Below are 21,881 nucleotides of genomic sequence, written 5' to 3'. Positions count from 1 at the left end.
CAACTCAGGTCATGATCCCAGGGTCCTGGGACCAAGTCCAATATCCAGCTCCCTGCTCAGCAGGAAGTCTGCTTCTCCCTCTCCCTCTCATGCTCCCCCTGCTTATGCTCTCTCTCTTTCTCTCTGACAAATAAATAATAAATAAATCTTTTTAAAATTATATAAAATAATAGAATATAATATAGTATAATAATACTATATATAAATATAAATATATATATATATTTATCATTACATTTTCTATATAATGCATATATGTTTAGATGTCAGGAAGAGTCATAGAGTTCCCTGATGAAAATAAATCTTAAAAGCAGTGCTAAATGTGTAACATCAAAACAACCTGTAACTTCAGATATTTCAATGAGGAGCTCATTCATTTATTTGATCCACTCATATATTTAATCCATATAATCTCACCTGCTGGCCTCTCCCCCAAATTTGAATTAGGTGGTTGAATTTACTTTCTGATGGTGATAGCTTAATGAGCTCAGGCCTGCCCGTAAAACCTAGAAGGGTATTCATTATGCACTCTTGTTACCCAGTTTAGTCATTTTTGTCTTAAGAATCTGAAGGTCACATTTGTAGTCTTGCCCTGATGTGCACTGTATAGACAACCACATTTAACCTCTAATTCATTGTAATAAACATGTCAGATCACAGCACCAGTATCTCACATGCTGGCAGAACTTCTGCTTGGCTGTTATCTTGCTGGCCTCAAAACTCCTCACAAGTTATGGCCATATACCTAAGTCTCATTCATGCTGGGGGAGAAGCCGTTTTCCCTCTGCATAAAATAAACAGGACTGGTCACTGTCCTCTGTGGCAACAGTTCTTCTCTAAAGCAATGCTAGAAAAACAATATCAACATTATGAGTATAACATTTTTAGGAAAAATTAATTATCTCTATTGACTTCTATGTTTTAACCTGATGGCCACGATATAGATGATGTTTTGACTTGATTTAGTGCAGTGTAAATACTTCGTGATTTTTCTTTTTGTTTTCCTTACAGGAAATCAGACGATAGCAACGGAATAGAAAATAATGCCCTCAGGCACAGAAAAAATGTAAGTTAGTTCCAAGTGATATTCTTTTCTTTCTTTCTTTTTTTTTTTTTAAAGATTTTATTTATTTATTTGAAAGACAGAGATCACAAGTAGGCAGAAAGGCAGGCAGAGAGAGAGGAAGGGAAGCAGGTTCCCTGCTGAGCAGAGCAGAGAGTCCGATGCGGGGCTCCATCCCAGGACCCTGAGATCATGACCTGAGCCGAAGGCCGAGGCTTTAACCCACTGAGCCACCCAGGCGCCCCTCCAAATGATATTCTAAATAAAAGGTAAAATTCCCTATACACAGACTATTATCCCAGCTACATTTTTTGGTTTCATATGAGATCTAGTCATTCACTAAGGGTTTGAATATAGTTGTTTAGAATATTATGGGAGAAAATATATAGTTATACAAACATAAATGACACCTTTTTTCTATCAGAGAACATGTAGCAACCAATCTAAAAATATATCTTCTGTACCACCTATATATACGTATATATATTTGTCACCAAGGGCTAGTTCCTTCTACTTTTCATAGTCCCCCCCCCACCTTAGGTTTTCTGGATTCTCCTTTCTTTAAATTCTCATATACTCCCATATATTTGGGAATATGAACAAATCCACAGTAGCTTATTTCCTTTACTGATTAGAATAAAAATATTCAGAGTTGATCAACATTTTACCCCCAAGTATTTAGAAAACAGATACTGTTAGTTTCAGCAGTGATTTGGATCACTCCTTCCTAGCACTTTTTGCTTTGCTAAAGTGATGAAAGTTATAGAATAATCAGGACATACTAATTATGTTTCCTTATGCTTTATTTAACTCAGGAAGCTGTGAGCCAGTGAAAGCAAAACATCGTGTCAAGAGTAATGGGAAGATGTATAGTTTCTACTTCAGCTTTGTTTATGTTTCCCGTGAAGAACATCTGAGTTTTTATTTTTACAAGGATGAAAAGTTTATGCGATATGCTCAGCAGTAGTTTTGCAATAATACATGCTATCTCAGATCCAAAGATATATTTTCCTTCTGTGATTATTTTACATTAAAGCAAGGTAAATCATATTAAATATGTTCTATGACCTATAGCCCAGGATAACTAATTTCATCTTGGTCATCAAGGGATGCACAGAAGAGATACCAGCAAAACCAGTTAGTAGTACATGAACTAATGTCATTCAAGACCTGTGTATAACCAAAGAATTCATTAAAGAGAAAACTTTTGCCATTTGCCTTGTTTTTTTTTCCAATTATGCTTACTATGTATAGAAATATTTGTAATAATTTTCATGTAATGTTCACCCTCTGTCATATTGGATAAAAACATCTTTATTAGGAAATGAATACGTTCTGCCTTTGCTAATGATTTGCAATCTGCAGAAGAAAAACATACATTTCCTCCACAAATATTGGTTTAAGGCAGGGAAATATAACCATATACTTGCCCCAAATCGCCTATCATACAAAAATATGTTTCCCAATCTTTGTCCTACTCATTTCCATTACTTATACACACTAGGGAAAAGTGACTTTTAGCCTTTATGTAGAGCATTTTTTAAACGCCATGGGTTTCAGATTTCTTAAGTTCCACCAGGCATTAACGCTGTGGGTACATGTCTCTGTAGTCATAATATTGCCCTGCTACAGGGATGCCTCTGTGGTTCATGGTTTCCTGGTATCTTTGACTGGTATCTGGTGTCCTGATACCCATGGATGGCTAAAAACCTAAAAATGCATTATTAGTGCTTTATAGTGATGATTTCTTTGTTCAAAATCCAGAAGTACTAAATAATTCTTCTCTGTTGTTGCAAAGGCCCTAGACTTTTCTTCAAAATTAAGATAGTTTCTATTGCATATATAACTGTAATACTTTATCAAATCCCTGAAACCAAATCAAATGAAACATGAATAGACATGAAACACTGTCAGTGGCTTTGCGTGGACTATGAAAATCATACTAGATTGGGTTGAAGACAATGATACGAAGCATGCTGGGTGTCCTTAGTGCTGGTGGGTCGTGTCCCGCAGAGGTCAGAACAATCAGAAGCCAAAGAGGAAGAGTTTGGGATGGTGGCAAGGAGCCCACAATTTTTGGTGACTAGGAGTTCAACATTTGAGAAGAGGTGTTCAATAATTTGGGGGAAAAATACCTTCTAGAAATGTTCACTGTGTACTGGCTGAGAAAATAACAAAATTGTGGTAGTGAAAATGATAATTTATATGGCACCTTAACTAATGTTAAAAAATATTACTAATAGGAATAATACACATAAAGTGGCGACTTGGAATCTGCCCATTATTTTGTTGTAGCACTGTTCTGTGTAAAGCGCATTAACTATATCTGCACATTTTATTGAACTAGAATATATCCCTGAAGTAATGGCAGATTTCATATTATTCTTGGTCTTAGAGCCATGAGCCATGCATTGTTTTGGTTTAATACATTATTTTTTAAATGATTTTATTTATTCATTAGAGAGAGAGAGCATGAGCAGGAGGAGGGGCAGAGGGAGAAGCAGACTCCCTGCTGAGCAGGGAGCCCAATGCAGGACTCAATCCCAGGATCCCAGGGTCATGACCTGAGCCCAAGCAGATGCTTAGCCAACCGAGCCACCTAGGTGCCCAGTTCAATTCATTATTTGATAACATCCTCTTGGATGGTATCTGTATGATGGCAGATACCCAGTCAGTTCATTTAATTAATATAAACAATTTGAATTAAGTGAAAAATTAATCGGAACTATTATTTGACTAATTCAATTCAAGATGATGTATTTATGATTGGATTTTTTAAAACCAAAAATAATTTGTATCTCATATGCGGTATGATTCTGTCCATTTTGCCATACTATTTAGGCTAAGATATTTTTCAAGCAAGAGAAATTGCTGCCCCATGGTAAAATAATCTGAAATAGTTGTATAGTAAATTGAATTTTTAAGTGTCAATGCTTGCTGTTTTTTCCTAGAAAAGGCAATTCATTTCAGTAAGTTTACGCAGAAAAAGTACTCAGAAAATTAAAGTTGAGTTTTGGCTTTTTAGATTTTCTTTGGAAGAACTTCTGGAAAATTTCAGACTCTTAGATGAACAACGTAATGCTTCTGTTAACTAACCTCATGTGGAAGATAAATGGATTAAGTCATAATATCCAATTGTAAATTGGCTGAAAATCTGAAGAGATGAAGTAGGAAATCTGTCCCACGTTATATATTAGCTACTCTGGGAAATTCTATCCATCTTTCCAGCCACCAGGATCTTGCAGAATAAGTAGACCCAATGTGTTTTAAAATTCTCAGATACTTTCATATTCAGTTTATGCTTTAGTGTAAATCTTCTCCAATTATATCTTTCTCTTTTTCCTCAGCGATCTGGTCACTCAGGTCCAAACCCAGAATTTATTGCGGTATTTTCTTCCCCTCTGTTAACTGAGACTCATTAGTTCTGAATCTTTTTGCTTCTTTGACCTTCTTATTGCCCATCAATCCACCCCCTGTCTTCCCCACCCCACACTCAAAACAGCAACAGCATCAGTCTTGATTTTCCTACCTCGGTCTCATCTTCCTATGAATCCATTTTTTGTATAGCTGCCCGAGTTATCTTTTTAAATACAAATCTTGCTTTGCTAACTTAATATGGAAGCCTCCAGGCCAAACCTCTGCAGGCTTACCTTTGCCATTTCCTAATACTACAGTTTTCCAAAGGGCTGACCTCTCTCTGGTGTCTTGATTTAGTCTTGACATACAGAGATTCCGTGCAGAATGCTACACTCCTGTGCCCCTCGCATTGACTAACCTGAGTTCAGTTTTCACTACTTTAATCTGACATTACTTCTGGGTGGATCTTTTGTACCCAGTGGGGTGTACACCATGTGATTTGCTCAAATAATTCCACATTTCTTTGTGTTTATTACCCTGTATTATAAATAGACATTTGTCTCTTTCCTAGATTGTGTACTTACCACAGAGAGGATACGTTAGAGATGTCATGAAATGTGTGTTGAATAGAGAAATGTGTTAGTAAAAATCAAATTTCATTAATTTAGAACAATCTAAATTGTGACATCAGAATTAAAATAACCGGGGTGCGTGGGTAGCTGAGTCGGTTGAGCGACAGACTTGGTTTTGGCTCAGGTCACGATCTCAGGGTTGTGAGATCAAGCCCGGCATCGGGCTCTGCTCTCAGCATGGAGTCTGCTTCGGGTTCTCTTTTCCTCTCCCTCTGCCCTCCCGCCCTATGCTGTCTCCCCACCCCCTCTCTCATAATAATTAAATCTTTTTAAAAATTTTTGAAGCATTAAAATATAATATATTAACAGAGATAAACAAGGTTTTATGAGTCAATGTTTGCTTCTATTACTTTGAAAAGTACATAGTAATAGGATAAAATGTCCCATCAGATTTTAATAATATGTCAGTATCCAGTGAGCAAATAAGTTCTGATTCCTAATTTGTTATACAGGGTATACCCCTTTCAACTTATTTAAACTCCTACTGTTCTCTATTTTTCGTGGATAGTTCAAATCTTTACCTTATATTTATCCTTTATTTTAATAGTATAATCTACTGACTTTAAATATAAAGAGCTTTAGAACTGTATCCGTTTGCATAGTACTATAGAGTACTGATGCTTGTGTGCCCTTCACTAATTTCTCATTCCTCTTCCCTTAAGCAATACCTTATAGTATCTTATTAGAGTATCTCAGGATCCAACTCAGAACTTTATCTTAAAAGAAACGTTTTTTTAAAGAAAGCTTTCATTGTTCAGTTTTGATCACTGAAAGTTTATCTTTAATCAAATTCATCTAAAGGAAAAAAAGTGTCTGTTCTGCTCACTGATTCCCTAGGTCTTCATCTCCAAGGCATTTAAAATAGACTTACACAAAATGGTTTACTGAATACCTACTATACTACCTTATAGAAAATGAATTTTTCTAATTGAAAAAGGCTATGCAGTGAATTAGGGACTTACTCCCTATTACCATTGTTCATCTCCAGGTGGGAGTTAAGTTCAAGTATGTGTTCCAGCATTAATTAAGAGGCACAGTGACCTACTTAGAGTATGCTCTGAATTAATATTTACTAGATGAATGAAAAATAGATGAATGGCTCAATTATTATGGAATCTTAAATTATACATATTTACATAGTATCTACTTTGATTCTCATTAATTAACTGTGAATATATCCTTATCTAGAGAAAAAGAAAACTAGAACTGCCCGTTTTCAATTCGGTGATATTTAGGAATGTATTTGCACTAAATCTAGAAGGTCAGTTACGTGCTGAATTGAGTTCTTCATTGAGAATATATAATATTATTAAATAATGGGGCACCTGGGTGGCTCAGTGGGTTAAAGCCTCTACTTCAGCTCGGGTCGTGATCCCAGGGTCCTGGGATGGAGCCCCGCCTCGGGCTCTCTGCTTGGCAGGGAGCCTGCTTCCCTTCCTCTCTCTCTGCCTGCCTCTCTGCGCTTGTGATCTCTATTTGTCGAATAAATAAATAAAATCTCTAAAAAAAAAATAATAACTGACATGGTCGAGTGCTTAGCATGTGACAGGCACTGTGCTAATTGCTTTGGCATGTGTCACCTCCTCGAATCCCCACATCACATCATCTTATGCTACAGAACTATTATCATCCGCTGTATTACAGAAAAGTGAAGCTTAGAGAGATGACTTCTCAGGAGTCTAGGTTTAACAGCTGTGTTGAACAGCTTAAGCCTCTACTTACCTGCATCTTAGAAAATGAGACTACTATCCATATCAAGCATCTTTTTAAAAAATAAATTTACTCTTTTAGATGGTCAGTTAAATAAGATCCAAGTCTTATCCTTAGGGCTTGCATGACCTATGCTATAGCGTACTCGTGTCCCTGCAGTGGTGCTGGGGAATCGTGATACTTTTGTTCATGTGGAGAGTCTTTCTTTCTTTGAGTTCCCCCTGCCCCACCACCATTTCACTTCTCAATAGCTAATGGGACTATTAACTTTATCATCCAAACACTAAGAACGAAAGAAGGTGCTATGTATCATTTCACCAGGACAACAGACAGAAAATGGACTGTGTGGTCACATTTTTAGTCTGCAGGGAGATCTACGTACTCTACGGACGATCTAGCCGAGCGCGGCAATGACGTCTGTAGCAAGTGTGAATGATAAACAGAAATTCACTGTCAGAGAAAGAACTATCTTTAGAAAACGCCTGGTGAGTCCCACTATAGAGAAATGTGTAGAATGAGACAATTTAGTAAGCTTAGAGACTTATTACTTTCCAAAAGTAATCTGATTAAAATTTATTATGATTCAAAAGTATGATTCACAGTCATAAGAGAAGCTGGGAAAGAAAGTCGTTTTTTTGATAACCTGTGAAATGAACCGGATAGTTCTTTGGGCTTGCTTATCTTCATGTTTAATGTGTCATAGTAATACCCGTGTGATTCTCAGCTAATCAGGAATGCCAGATTATGATTTTACAATAAAAAAATATCTTACAAAATCAGAGAGGATCACTCATGAATACCCATGTCAAAATTACTTATAGTCACATGATTAACTTGTAACATCTATTATTTCTTACCCTCTCATTTTCCAAATGAGAAAATCCTAGGGGCAACTTGTTTAAGGTATTGGTTAAAATTTATATATTATTTTGGTGTGTTATCTGTTATGTTAAAGAACTTTTGTTCATAAAGTTGGTTTTGCTATTTAATTTGTAATTTACTTCAAGAATAGAACAAATTCTTATTTTTCTGTTTTATTTGACAAATGAAAATACTAGACTTATCACATATGTAATTAACTGTTATTTAATACTATAAAAATAGCACAAAATATGATTATACTAACTGCTTTTGTATATCTTAAGATAAAAATTTGACCATAATTTTTTTTTTAAAGATTTTATTTGTTATTTGACAGAGACACGGTGAGAATAGGAACACAAGCCGGGGGAAGTAGGAGAGGGGGAAGCAGGCTTCCTGTTGAACAGGGAGCTCAATGTGCGGCTGGATCCCAGGACCCTGGGATCATGACTTGAGTTCAAGGTAGACACTTAACGACTGAGCCACCCAGGCGCCCCAAACTTCACTTTTTTCTTAGAAAAAACTCAAGGAACATGAATTTGTTATGACATAATTTCTAATAATTTTAATATTTTTAAACATGTTTGTCTAAATGCTCCTTAATGCTTTTCTCTATCACATAAATAGCACAGAAAATATCTTTATTGGAATGTTTAAGAAAAAACATTTTTGTTGCATATAACTCAAAGATTGTGTCTAATATGCAATTAAATTCAATAAAATGTCCTCAGAATTAAAGATTTAAGTGAGTATTAGAAAGTATATTTTGAATTTTATACTTTTAAGAACGGTTTAAAGTGAATTTAAAGGCAAAAAATAACAGAAAGAATGATGTTTTCCTTGGTTATACTCACAGAAAAATTAAGGTTTTGTAAAACAATTCATCCTTCTCAAGAGAGCCCAACAAAAATGTGTTCCTGGAGTTAACCTCTGGTTGGGGGTGAGGGGTGGAAGTGGAGGCATGGACGGTCTTTAGTGGATACAGAGTTTCATTTCTGCAAGATGAAAAGTTGGAGATATGTTTTACATCAATGTGAATGTATTCAATGCTACTGAACTGTACAGTTAAAAATGATTAAGATGGTAAATATTCTTTACTTATTATGGTAATTTTTATACAATTTTTGTTAAAACAAAAGAATGATAGTATTAAAAAAATACCTATAAATCCTTTAGCAGAAAAGTAAAATAAAATCTTTGGAACCTAAGCTTGGTAAAAGAATACAAAGACATGACATTAAAAAAAAATCCATAAAAGAAAAATTATACTTCTTCAAAATTTAAAAGTTTTACTCTGCAAAAGACTGTCTTAAAAGGATAAAAAAGCAAGTTATACACTGGGAGGAAATATTTGCACACACATATCTGACAAAGGTTTCATATTCAGAATAAATAAAGAACTCTCAAAATTCAATAGTGGAAACAAAATTAATCCAATCAGAAAATGAGCAAAAGACACAAAGATATTTCAGCAAAGAGGATATTTAGCAAATAAGCACATACAAAGATGTTCAACATCACCAGTCGTTAAGGAAATATAAATTAACATCCCAATGAGCTATTACTACACATATATGAAAATAGCTAAAATAAAGAATATTGACAATATCAAATGCTGCAAGGATGCACAGAAATGAGATCTCACATACATTGCTTATGGAAACATACAGACATTCTGAAAAGTGGTGTAGCAGTTTTTTAAAATAATATACACTTTCCATCTGACCCAGCAATCACATCCCATTTATCCTTGAGAAATGAAAACTTTGGTTTACACACACACAAAAAAACTGTACATGACTGTACATAGCAGCAAGCAACAAACATGTCTTTCAGTAGGTGGCTATTTAAACAAATTACACTACATTGAAACCATAGAATATTACTCAGCAATAAAAAGGAACAAACACTTGATACATGTACCCACTTAGGAAAAATTTCAAGGACATTATGTTAAGTGAAAAAAGCCTACCTCAAATGCTATGATTCCATATATATGACGTTCTCAAAATTAAAAGAGTATAGAGATGGAAAACAAATTAGTGTTTCTTAAGGGTTAGCAATGCTGGAAAAGGGTGTGAATATGCTTTAAAGAGAGCATTCAGGGGATCTTTGTGATGATATGTTAGTTTTATAGATTAATTTTGTTATCTTGGTGGCTTCATGAATCCACATATGTGAAAAAGACATTGAACTATACATACACATCATACCAATGCCAATTTCCTTTTTTTTTTTTTTTGATAGTGTACTACATTTACCTAAGATATAACCATTGGGGGAAATGGAATTAAGGGTAAATAGGACTTCTCTGTACCATCTTCGCAATTTTCTATGAATCCATAATTTTTTCAGGATGTTTAAAAGATGTTTGAATTGGCTGAGTAGTCTAGGCATTAAATGATTAGAACCAGAATGGAATATGGTAGAAGTTTTTACTTTTTAATTATAGGTGAACCTATATGATGATAGAAAGTCAACCTAAAAGGTCAACTAAAACCAGTGAAAAAGTAAAGAACAGGAATGGTCACAAGTGCATGAGCTCAGATTATAATGTCTTATCAGATAGTCCTGGCCAGGAAAAAAGAAATCTGTGTCTTATTCTTATTTAAATGACAAATACATGTTGATAAGTTTCTTCTCATAATTGATTGGTTGACAACATTTTTGCACAAACTTGGGAAATCATCTGAGCATAAGGATCTTTATTCTGAACTACTGTATCTATGTAAGAGATGGAAATTATATTAAACCCCTCATTGTACCTAACTATAGCTGTAAGAGCAATTTAGCTTTATGTTAACCAAAAAAAAAAAAAAAAAAAAAAAAAAAGATTGCTTTATTTTGGAAATAAATCCATAATCAAGACTAAATAAAAATCTTTTTACATTTACAAAATATTTCTGCACACACAAAATGCCAGAGTAAATATTCATATTCATGTCATCTCCCTATCATAACTACATTTACTCATATTTGTTTCTTCAAATAGGGTTGTGGAGCCATTATTATTGCTACCATGTGAAGCAGGAGATAAGGGTGATCAATCAGGGGTTACAATGATTTGCAGTGGCAGGAGACAGTTTGTGTCTAGAGGTAGCATTGGCAGCACGTGTTTATTAGTGAGGCAGACATCTGCTTCTCATGATACCGGGAACCAGTCTGTTTGCTCTTCTATGGTAGATAGCTCAGGAAGCATTAAAATTGTATGCTTTCAGAAACATTCTATGTTTTCAAAACTCCTGAAACTCATAATTGAATTACATTTTAATTTTGCTCCTAGTGAAGCCCTGAAGTTTCCTGAGTTGGAGCAAACAAAACATTTAGTTAAATAAAAAATAAATTATGGGAAGCCCTTGTAACAAACAAGCATCTTTCATCGAAACAGAAGCCAAAGTTTTGCATTTTTAAAAAATTTTGAAAGTACAAGAAGAGATGATAGAAATGATACAAATCTATTTATATGGGGGAAAACACGATTAAGAAAATGAATCCTTGGCCAGGAAAATTAGTCTTCTCGTCTCACATTTACTAAGTAGTGTCTTGCTATTTTCTATGGTATATTTTAGAGCTTACCAATTCAAGGTGAAAGTACACTTTGAGTTCATGATCCAAAAGCTTGTCAATAAAGTCAGTTGTAGAGAGAAATGGTGATGTTCCCTTGTGAAATGGTAACTGACATCATCTCAGTTTGGGCTTTGGTCTGACTTTAAACCATGTGAAATGTGTCTGTCGATCTTATTTTTCTGTTCTAATCATAGGAATTTGCCAAAGTACTAATTCCTTTGTATCTTTGTCGCCACCATTGTGCACACAGACTAAATGGGCTCCAATTACTGTAATAATATGTTTCAGAAAAGCAATCAGTATCCATAGGATTGAGCTTAGACTGGAAGCTTCTCAGCCCAAAAGAGAGCTATTAAAAGACAAGAGCTGAAATTTAGGCCTTGCACTGGGCTGACTTGAGAAAGAATGTTGCCAAAGGAATGAACTAAGACAGTTGATTTTTTGCAAAATCCTGGGAACTGTGGCAAAATGTTTTACTTTCATGAGCTTTGAACAACTGAGATCAAAAACAAGAACTCACATGTTCATTTCTGTCAATTTTCCCTTTACACCACACATAATAGAATGTGGTGGAGTTTACGAAGTTTTATCTGGCAAAACTGTTGCTACCAAGTATCGAGTGAGGGACAAAATTGGGTATCAGCTAGCACTCTCCTTTGGGTTAGCCTCAGAAATCCAAGAAGTTACATTTGGGGAAGAAAGCTGATAGAGGATCACAATTTGAAGCTAGTTTATTTTCTCAGAATTATGTCACAGACTGAGGAAAGAATTCTTTTTTTTTTTTTTTAAAGATTTATTTATTTATTTATTTATTTATATTTATTTATATGCATGAACAGGGGTGGGGATGGCAAGGGAGAGAGAATCTCAAGCAGAGAAAGAGAGGGAGAGAATCTCAAGCCGACTCCCCACTGAGCATGGAGCCCAATGAGGGTCTCGAACTCATGACCCTGAGATCATGACCTGAGCTGAAACCATTTCCTTTTTGGTTTTTTCCCATCAAATAATTAAAAAAAAAAATCTTACCGTCTAATCTCACTAAGCTTCTTCCTATTTCCTGTGTCAAATGAAACTGACAACATAATAATTTATGTGCAATTTTGCAGGCTCTTCAGGAGACCTTTAATAAACTCACCATCAAAATAAATGTCTAGTGTAGTATCAGCTTATGAGCCTAACTATCTGGGTATAACAGATAGAATATAGACTTCATGACAGTGTAAGAATCAGAGATAAACGCATTGATGTATAATCAGCTATTCATGTATACATTCAAGAAATAAATGTTGTACAAGTGCGTCTACAAGTGCACATAAAGAGGTTCTTGTCTGGGAGATGGAGCAGCAAGCAAGTGAGCTTCTGACCTCATGGAACTTACCTTCTGGTGGAGAAGACAGAAACAAAAAGGCAAATAAATATATATACTAACCAGGATTAATAAATGCCATAAAGAAAAAATAAAGCAGACAAAGAAATATTAACTTATGCTCTTTTTTTTTTTTAAACTACAGTAGTTAGAAGGGTTTTCTGGAGGAGGTCCAAGCAGAGACCAGACTAAAGTTTCATACATACCTGGGGAAAATACAACAAGCTGAGGGACAGAAAGTACACAAACCACGAGATAATAATGTGCTTGATGTGTCAAAGCAGCAGCAAGAAGTCCAGTATAGCTGAATGAGGATGAAGGGTAGGAAATGAGGGATAAAATTAGCCAAGGAACATGTAGGCCATGGAAAGGATTTTAATTTTACTCTCAGTCATGTGAAAAGTTAGAATTAGGTACAGCTGCAAGTGATGAAAAATTTATATTTAGAATAGCTTAAGAAAGATAGATGATTACTTCTCTTTCACATGAAGCCATTAAGATATAGGCATCCTATTCAGCTTCAAAAAACTGTCAGGGACATAGCTCTTTCCCTCCTTACTGTTCAATCATTCTCAGAATGTGGCTTTAGCCTCGGGGACTAAGGTGGCTGAATGAGCTCCAGCCATCAGCTCTACATTTCAATCACCAGAAAGCAAATGCTTCTATTTATTATAAGGTTATATCCTGGAAAGTGTATCTGTGGCCATACCTCACTCCACAAGAAAGTAGAAAATGTAGTTTCATTCTAGATACTGGCAAATATATTGGGGGTTAAGTTCTCAGAGAAAAATGGTAAATAGGTATTGGTGGAAAATGAGTTAGTTCTGATATAAGAAGCTATTCGATGGTGTTGAGCAGAAGCATGACACAATGTGATTTACATTATTAAAAAATTACTCTTCCGGGGCACATAGGTGGCTCAGTGGGTTAAATCCTCTGCCTTTGGCTTGGGTCATGATCTTAGGGTCTTGGGATTGAGCCCCACATCGTGCTCTCTGCTCAGTGGGGAGCCTGTTTCAAACCAACCCTCTCTGCCTGCCTTTCTGCCTACTTGTGATCTCTCTCTCTGTTAAATAAATAAATAAAATCTTAAAAAAAAATTACTTTGCTGTGTGGCGAATGGAGGATGTCAGAATTAAAACAAGAAGATCAGCTAAAATCTACAGTAGTAATCTAAACTTTATTAAGGTCACCTTAGTGATCTTATTAGATCTTATTAGATTTGTAGTGATGGGGTTAACTTTGGAACAAGCCAAGTACCAGCTGTTGGTATTTTTATCTGTCTATTTTTATCTAATTTTATATGTCCTTGATTATTCACTTAATACTTGTCTCAAAAAATATAAGTCAATTGACGATATAGAAGCCTTTTTCTGTAACCCTATGTTTGTGTGAGGTGCACATCAAATCTCACTGATGGGAAATGCTATCTTTATACTATGTGTAAAAACTTGTGCAAAAATTATGACAAAACATGAGGTGCCTGGGTGGCTCAGTCATTAAGCCTCTGCTTTTGGCTCAGGTCATGGGGTCCTGGGATTGAGTCCTGCATCAGGCTCCCTGATCAGTGGGAAGCCTGTTTCTCCCTTTCCCACTCCCCCTGCATGTGTTCCCTCTCTTTCAAATAAATAAGTAAAATCTTAAAAAAAAAAAAAAGATTAAAAGAAGGTTTAAAAAATTATGACACAAAAAATCAATGTGTGTTCGGTGAAACTTACATTAAGAGAAATAATTGAAATCAATGTTATTCACTGTAGAGCATAATCTAAGAACAAAGCATTTTGCCATCATTTTCTTGACAGTCCAGATGGACCAGATTTTGAAATATAATTTCTATTTAGTATAAATCTCCTTTCAATGAGAAGCCAAACTCTAGTCAAAAGAGTGAAAGAAAGAGGAGAGAAAGAAGAAAAGGTAACAACCATCCTTATGGAGGATCCTGACTGAAGGAAAGCGAGAAAGAGAATCTGGTAAAGTTACTTATAGTTTCGGGGCGCCTGGGTGGCTCAGTGGGTTAAAGCCTCTGCCTTCGGCTCAGGTCATGATCCCAGAGTCCTGGGATCAAGCCCCGCATCGGGCTCTCTGCTCTGCGGGGAGCCTGCTTCCCCCTCTCTCTCTGCCTGCCTCTCTGCCTACTTGTGATCTCTGTCTGTCAAATAAATAAATAAAATCTTTAAAAAAAAAGTTACTTATAGTTTTTATTGTTTTCCTGTAATTTTTCATATTAACCATTCCTACCAAATATTTTTAATAATGTATGATTATTTTCACCAAGGAGAGAAACATAATGCGTTGTTTCTGAACAAACATATCCTCCAACTTGGCTATGAAAATGCAGTTTGTGTTGTGTATGCTTGAGAGCAAGGTAGAAAGAGAAAAATAGAAAAAGGAAAAGAAGCCGGGAAACAAGTCATTATTTTTTCATCAGCTAAAGAGCATTAAATCTGATTTCCTAAATGACTTGATATGTTTGGTCTCTTACTGTCAAGGCCCGCTCTCTGTGCTGTGGTCTGATTTGAGTAGCAGAAGAAAAATTCCACAAATATTTGCTCCACTCTTTCAGGGAAATAATTCATTTGGGAAAGCTCTACCTTGAAAGGGGCACATAAAGAGGGAGACACCAAAAGTCAATTTTCTAAGGGGCACAATGGTATCTGCTAATATACAGAACAGGGAGAATAATGTTTCAATATTTTTATGCTTCATTTTAGTATGCATTGGGGTTTAATAGAATTATTTCAAGAAGTTCCTCAATAAACATATGTGCCAAATCAGCAACAAACTTACACTATTAAGATGGATTTAAAGAGCCATGTAAATTGAATTTAACTGGACTAGACAATTCCTACAATCTAAGAATGGCTATGGACTAAAATGCAGTAGTTTCAGATGTTTTTGACAGAGTCATCATAGATTGTTAGTGAATTAGACTTCCCCAGAATTTTATTGACTTCTTGTTCTGCTGTAAATGTCTGGATATAACTCAGAGATCACCTGAGTTCATGACTCCAAATGAAGGTGGAGGTCAATCTCCACAGTTATAAATTGGAAAATATTGAAGTGTCTTCTTTTAGAAATGACTGGCTTTTTAAAAAAAATTCCAAATGGGCACCCAAAGTCCTGTTTCATGTCTCATGTAATAGTTAATCAAGAATAGAAAATATTCAAGCTGTGAAAAAAACAAAATCAGGACTTTCCTAATTTAAAACCTCTTTTATCTTTAAAATGTCTCTTTGGAAGAATATGAAATATTACAGAAACTAAAACTTGATAATCATAATGTTTATCAAGGAAAAGTTCACCCTATGCTATTAAAACTCTAAGTGGGAGTTCAATTTTAATGAATCATAGATGATTGATTTAGTTGAATTTATTCCTTCCATAATAATTATCTTTTGAAATAGAAAAATATTCTCTTGCTTCTATATTTGCTTCTAGTCATCCCACCAAGTGGTTCCAGTCTCAAGAGTGGGAAAGGACTCCTGATTTGATTTATTTCCTTACAATCATAGAGTAAGTATTTAATTACAGCTGAAGAGAAAGGTAGAAACCCAATGGACAAATAATATTTTCAACTAGAGAGTAATTAATGGAGAGAATTTTTCAGGTTAAGGAGCGCACATGCAAAGGCATAAAGATGGGAAATAAGGCAAAATAAATAAATTTGTTAGATTTTAAAATGCTAAAAATTGTGTCACCATTTATTAAAATGGAGGATAGCTTAGAGCTAAGTGGGTTGATGAATCTGCAAAAGTAAATTGGATCTATATTGTTAAAAATTTTGAATTAAATCTTGAAAAGTTTTTATTTTCTTCTATACATAATTAAGAGCCTATAGATGGAACATAACAATCATTCTTACATGACATACATTGATTCTGGATAGCCAAAGTAATGGTGGCCACTTAAATTGAAATCTCCCAACATGTCCTCCAAAACTATACAAATCAACAACAGTAACAAAAAAGAAAACCACACAAACCACAACCCTTCACAAAAGTAGAAAACAGTGAACACTACAACTTCAAATTACTTGTTAAATAGACAAACATCATGTTTTTGTGGAACTACTTCTTGAATTATAACCAAACCTTTGCAGAAAGTAGAGAGCAGACATCTTGAAAAACTATCTGGAAGACAAGAGGAGGAGACGGAGGGCCCAAGATTGTACTAAATCACCACCAGAAAGAAGAAAGTCCATTCTAAGTGCTAAAATACTGAAAAGGGGACCTTATATATCAGAACACTGGTTATAGATACAGGACTTCAAAGTATGCCGTTTGGAAAGTTATTACTTCTAGAGAGAATAGGGTAAAAAAGAAGAGAGAAGTGTTCTCTGGAGATTGTGCAGTGATGAGAACAAGGAGCTATTAGGGAGAAATTCGGAAAGAAAAAAGAAAAAAAATTCTAGAACTCAACACACAAAACTATCCTCCAAGTGCCCCTGATATAAAATTGCATTTTCCTATACTAAGGGGAAAGGTGTCACTTTTCAATTAAGAATATTCTAAACCACCGTACACCAGTAGTACATTTCATGAAATGCAAGGTAAAAGACAGTTTGACCTCCAGAAAGCCATTATAAGAATAAAACCACAAATGAGAATAAAACTTAGCTAATGCAAGCTCCCAACACACACACACATGCACTCACACACACACATACACACACATGCCTGCACACATTCACGTGCGCACAACAGAAGGAATCTAATATTCTGAAATAAATGAAATTCTCAAACATTTGGTAATATAAAAACATCTCAATAACCTTAAATTAAGACTTTAAAAGAGGAAAGAAACTACCAAAATCATTAAAAAAAAAAGGTAGTGGATCTATCTTAGGAAAGAAATAAAAGAAAAAAAGAGAAAATCATATGGGTGAAGAGGAAATTACAAGATGCCTGAGAAACAAAAGCAGGAAAACACCAAAGAGAGAATGAAAATTGAGATAATGGAGTAAAATTGGTTAGAGAGGCAATAGTTGAAAAAGCCAAGCAAAGAAGATGCACGTAAGTACAACTGAACTTACTGAAGAAGAAACAATACTAGAATAATATTATTATTTATATTTATTAGGCAAAACCCTTTCCAGAAATAAAACACAGATCTATAGGGCTTCCTAATTATCTTTGAAAAGTGATCAAAAATAATCAAGACATAGACCAATTTTAGTGAAACTTTTCAACTTTAAATATAAAGAAAAAATTTATCAGGCGCTCCAGGCCTAAGCAAAGATATAAGTTTCATGAAAATTAGGCTGTTGGCAGTCTTCTCAAAAGCAATTGTAAAGCAAGAAAACAATGACCAACCTTCTCAGGATATTCAAGGAAGAAACAGACAGAAGAAAGGCATTTTTACCTAGGCAAACTCTCCTTCAAGTGTTAAAGCTATAGATGAAAGTTTGAAAACATGATATTAGGGGTCACTTTTTGAGCAAACTATGAGAGGACAAGCTTTGTTCCACCAAGAGGTGATTAACGAAAGTTTGGCAAAGGAACTGATGGTGACCACTTTATATGCTTAATTGACGATCTAAAACTAAAATAAACATGGGGAAGAGGGTTACAGAAAAGCATACAAATATATCTTTTCATGGTAGAAATAGTATACCTACAAACATAACCTACCTACATACATAACCTCATTCGTTGTTGGATAAACAATAGGATTCTACTACAAATTGACTAACTAGACGTAAAAGGTCAAATAAGAAAACCAGAACAAAGGGATACTTGGTATGTATAAAGACAATCATTATGACAAAAAAAAAATTACGTGTTTTTTAAAATAAATTAAGAAAGCACATTACATAGAGAAGGCAAATACAACAGACACAGATGCTGTAACATAAGTGCCTGGACAGAGTGGAGACATGTTACCAGTCTTTTCAATAAATGTGTATTTGCTTAAGATCCTCAGTTTAACTCACAAAACAGAATTGAACTGTGTGATGTGTATCAGAGCACACGCAAACAAACAGATCCCAAAAGGTTAAAAACAAAGAGATAGACAAAGGCATGTCAGCAAAGGGAAACAATAAGAAAGCATAGGTTGCAAGTTTGGTATCAGACAAATAGAGTTTAATCACAGGTATTAAGCACAACAAAAAAGGGCTCATTGTAACTCAAAGCTACAACTCAAAATGAAAATATAATACTGTTAGGGTACGGAGTCGACCACCCCTCAATTAGACAGAGAACACTCTCGATAATGCAAGTCACACAGCGAGGTTTATTTCCAGGTAGCTGGGGTCCAAGTATCCGCCCGGCACAGCGGGTTTCAACAAGGACCCTGAGCACTCAAAGCCAAGGGTTTATATAGCATTTTCAAGGCACTTCTTCATAGCTACATACATATCATGCACCCCACTTTGACAGTTTTAACTTTGTTTAACCTTTTGTCACCCCGGCGTCACCCTGGCGCCATCCTGGCGGTTCAGTGAGATTTAGGTTTAGAAGAAATTCAACTTTATTTACATTTCCTTCCACCTCAGCCTCCCTCAGTTTTATGGGGCGACCTTAGGCCTTGAGGAACTGAGCCACTGTCTCAGGAAACTGGGCCATTGAAGAGATAGTCCTATTTGTTGTAAATCGCCAGGACATTTGCAAACCAAGGGAGACTCCTGTCTTGCAGGATTGTGATCTCTGCAAGCTAACTATTTGTTTTTCTTTAACATTTGGTTCCTATGGCACTATCACCTAACCTCCCTGGTGGTATATGATTAAGTTGTTTTTTCAGGTTTTCGCTAATTTCTCTTAACTCAAGTTATGTGCGCCCTGTGGGCTGGTTAGGGACGCTCAGTAAAATGGCTTTCCAGGCCTTCAGGATGGCCATTCTCATGCTAACCCACTCTTACAGTCCAAGGTGCCGGCTTTTGCTTTGCCAGGATGGCTGTACTTATGTCAGGGCTAGACTCCAGGTGGGTACAGCCTTGTTTTTCTTGGCCTTCACACCTGGAGCTGGTTTCTGGGACTTGTTTTTAAGTCCCCTGGGGGAAGGGGAGCAGGGACAGTAAAATAGGTCCTTACAATACTTATGAATATCTATGAACCAAATAACTAATTTTATATAGCAGACAGCAGAAGTAATGAAAGAAGACACTGAGGAGACACTTTTTAAGAGACTTTTTATATGCTTTGTTAAGATTAAAAGGACAAGAAATAAAAATAAATAAATAAATAAATAAAAATAAGTGAGTATATAGAAAATCTGAATAACAAAATCAACTAGGAAGACCTTACACAGTTAGATATTAATCTTTTAAACCCTGATAGAAGAGAAGACACTGATAACTTTTTTATAACAATGCAGGGGCGCCTGGGTGGCTGAATGGGTTAAGCCTTGCCTTCAGTTCAGGTCACGATCTCAGGGTCCTGGAATCAAGCCCCGTATCGGGCTCTCTGCTCACTGGGGAACCTGCTCCCCCCTCCCCCCACCTCTGCCTGACTCTCTGCCTACTTGTGATCTCTGTCAAATAAAAAAAAAAAATAGGGGTGCCTGGGTGGCTCAGTGGGTTAAGCCTCTACCTTCGGCTCAGGTCATGATCCCGGGGGCCTGGGATCGAGTCCCGCATAGGGCTCTCTGCTCAGCAGGGAGCCTGCTTCTCCTCTTCTCTCTCTCTGTCTGTCTCTCTGCCTATTTGTGATCTCTCTCTCTGTCAAATAAATAAATAAAATCTTAAAAAAAAATAAAATCTTTAAAAAACAACAACAACAATGCAGTAAAACTAGAAATAGGTTATCAGATAAAAACCGAAGAGTATTTCTACCAGGAATAAAAACCTTCTGTTAAATACCTCTTTATTTGGGCGCCTGGGTGGCTCAGTGGGTTAAGCCTCTGCCTTCGGCTCAGGTCATGATCTTAGGGTCCTCGGATCGAGTCCCGCATCGGGCTCTCTGCTCGGCGGGGAGCCTGCTTCCTCCTCTCTCTCTCTGCCTGCCTCTCTGCCTACTTGTAATCTCTCTCTGTCAAATAAATAAATTAAAAATTAAAAAAAAATAAATACTTCTTTATTCAAAATATAGGTTTTATTATTCTTCAGGTATGGTAAGGCCTACAGATCAGAAGACAACTGACATTGAAAAGAAATCTGTTAAGCTCGCAGATCCCAAGAAACGGGGTCATGCCTTACAATGGGGACCACATAGGGAAGCACACTCTGTTGGCTTGCGCTGCTTTCTTAGAAACACCTGGTGGAGTCATTGCAGTTTCCACTTTTACAGTTATTTACTCAGCCACATTTGGTTGATAAACAGGCTTTATTTTCTACTATCTGCTTTTCTATTACAAATTCCAGCAGTCAGACTGTATTGTCAAGTGTGTCAGCCAGAATGATGGAAGCTATCTACTTATAAAAAAAGAATCCAGTGAAGACACTGGAAGCATTGGAGGCAAATAGTGGCCAAGAATGTGAGAACCTGAGAAAGGAGGTAGTTGGGAGCACAGGCTCTGGATTGGTTGGTTTGCATATAAAAGACATAGCCTCAGTAAATTGTTTGCTTTCTCTAGGAATTAGCTAGACTTGGGATGGGCAATCTCTCCAGAGTCAAGAGGACACCAAAATATGAAAACATCAAAAGTACAGAATAAAAAAGACATGATTTACATATTGGAGAAAGGGGAAATGTAAACTAAAACTTTAAAAAAAAAAAAGTAATGACAAAAAACACTACAGCCAGTGCAAAGGTAAGAAAAATAACATAAATGTTTACAAGTAGAAAGGGAGAAATAAACATATTTCTATTTACAGATGATTTATAATTTCTTTAGGTATAAGTTTAGGTTTTGTTTTTGAGACTTTTCTTGCTTCTTGAGGAAGGCCTGTATTGCTATATCCTGTCCTCTTATGACGGTCTCTGCTGCATCCTAAAGGTTTTGATTGTCATGTTTTTCTTTGCTTTTTTTATTCCATGAATATTTTTAAATTTCTTCTCTAATTTTCTGGTTAGCTCATTCATTCATTTTTTTAAATTTTTTATTTGTTTATTTGACAGACAGAGATCACAAGTAGGCAGGAAGGCAGGCAGAGAGAGAGAGAGGGGGAAGCAGGGAAGCAAGCTCCCTGCCAAGGAGAGAGCCTAATTTGGGGCTTGATCCCAGGACACTGGGACCATGACCTGAGCCGAAGGCAGAGGTTTTAACCCACTGAGCCACCCAGGTGCCCCTCATTCATTCTTTAGTAGGATGTTCTTTAACCTCCATGTATTTGTGTTCTTTCCAAATTTTTTCTTGTGGTTGACTTCAAGTTTTATACCATTGTGGTCTGAAAATATGCATGGTATGATCTCAATCTTTTTGTATTTGTTGAGGCCTGATTTGTGGC

The 21,881-nt window shown here is 35.9% G+C and overlaps 1 protein-coding gene across 3 annotated transcripts in view; it reads left to right on the top strand.

Moving 5' to 3' along the window:
- The window catches only part of EMB (embigin), a 46,061-nt gene extending 43,779 nt beyond the window's left edge, over positions 1-2,282 (top strand). For all 3 annotated transcript variants that reach the window (XM_045079541.1, XM_004737909.3, XM_045079540.1), the window contains 2 exons: positions 1,012-1,066; positions 1,879-2,282. In XM_045079541.1, coding sequence (XP_044935476.1) covers positions 1,012-1,066; positions 1,879-1,896 — 73 coding nt within the window. In that variant the 3' untranslated portion in view covers positions 1,897-2,282. The remainder of the gene's footprint in view (positions 1-1,011; positions 1,067-1,878) is intronic.
- The last annotated feature ends 19,599 nt before the right edge of the window (positions 2,283-21,881 follow it).

The sequence above is a fragment of the Mustela putorius genome, unplaced genomic scaffold (genome assembly GCF_011764305.1).
Source record: "Mustela putorius furo isolate JIRA1106 unplaced genomic scaffold, ASM1176430v1.1 tig00000407_pilon_pilon_pilon, whole genome shotgun sequence".
NCBI classification, from domain to species: Eukaryota; Metazoa; Chordata; class Mammalia; order Carnivora; family Mustelidae; genus Mustela; species Mustela putorius.
Note: the sequence above shows the minus strand (reverse complement) of the source record. Positions and strands in the feature narration are given on the sequence as shown.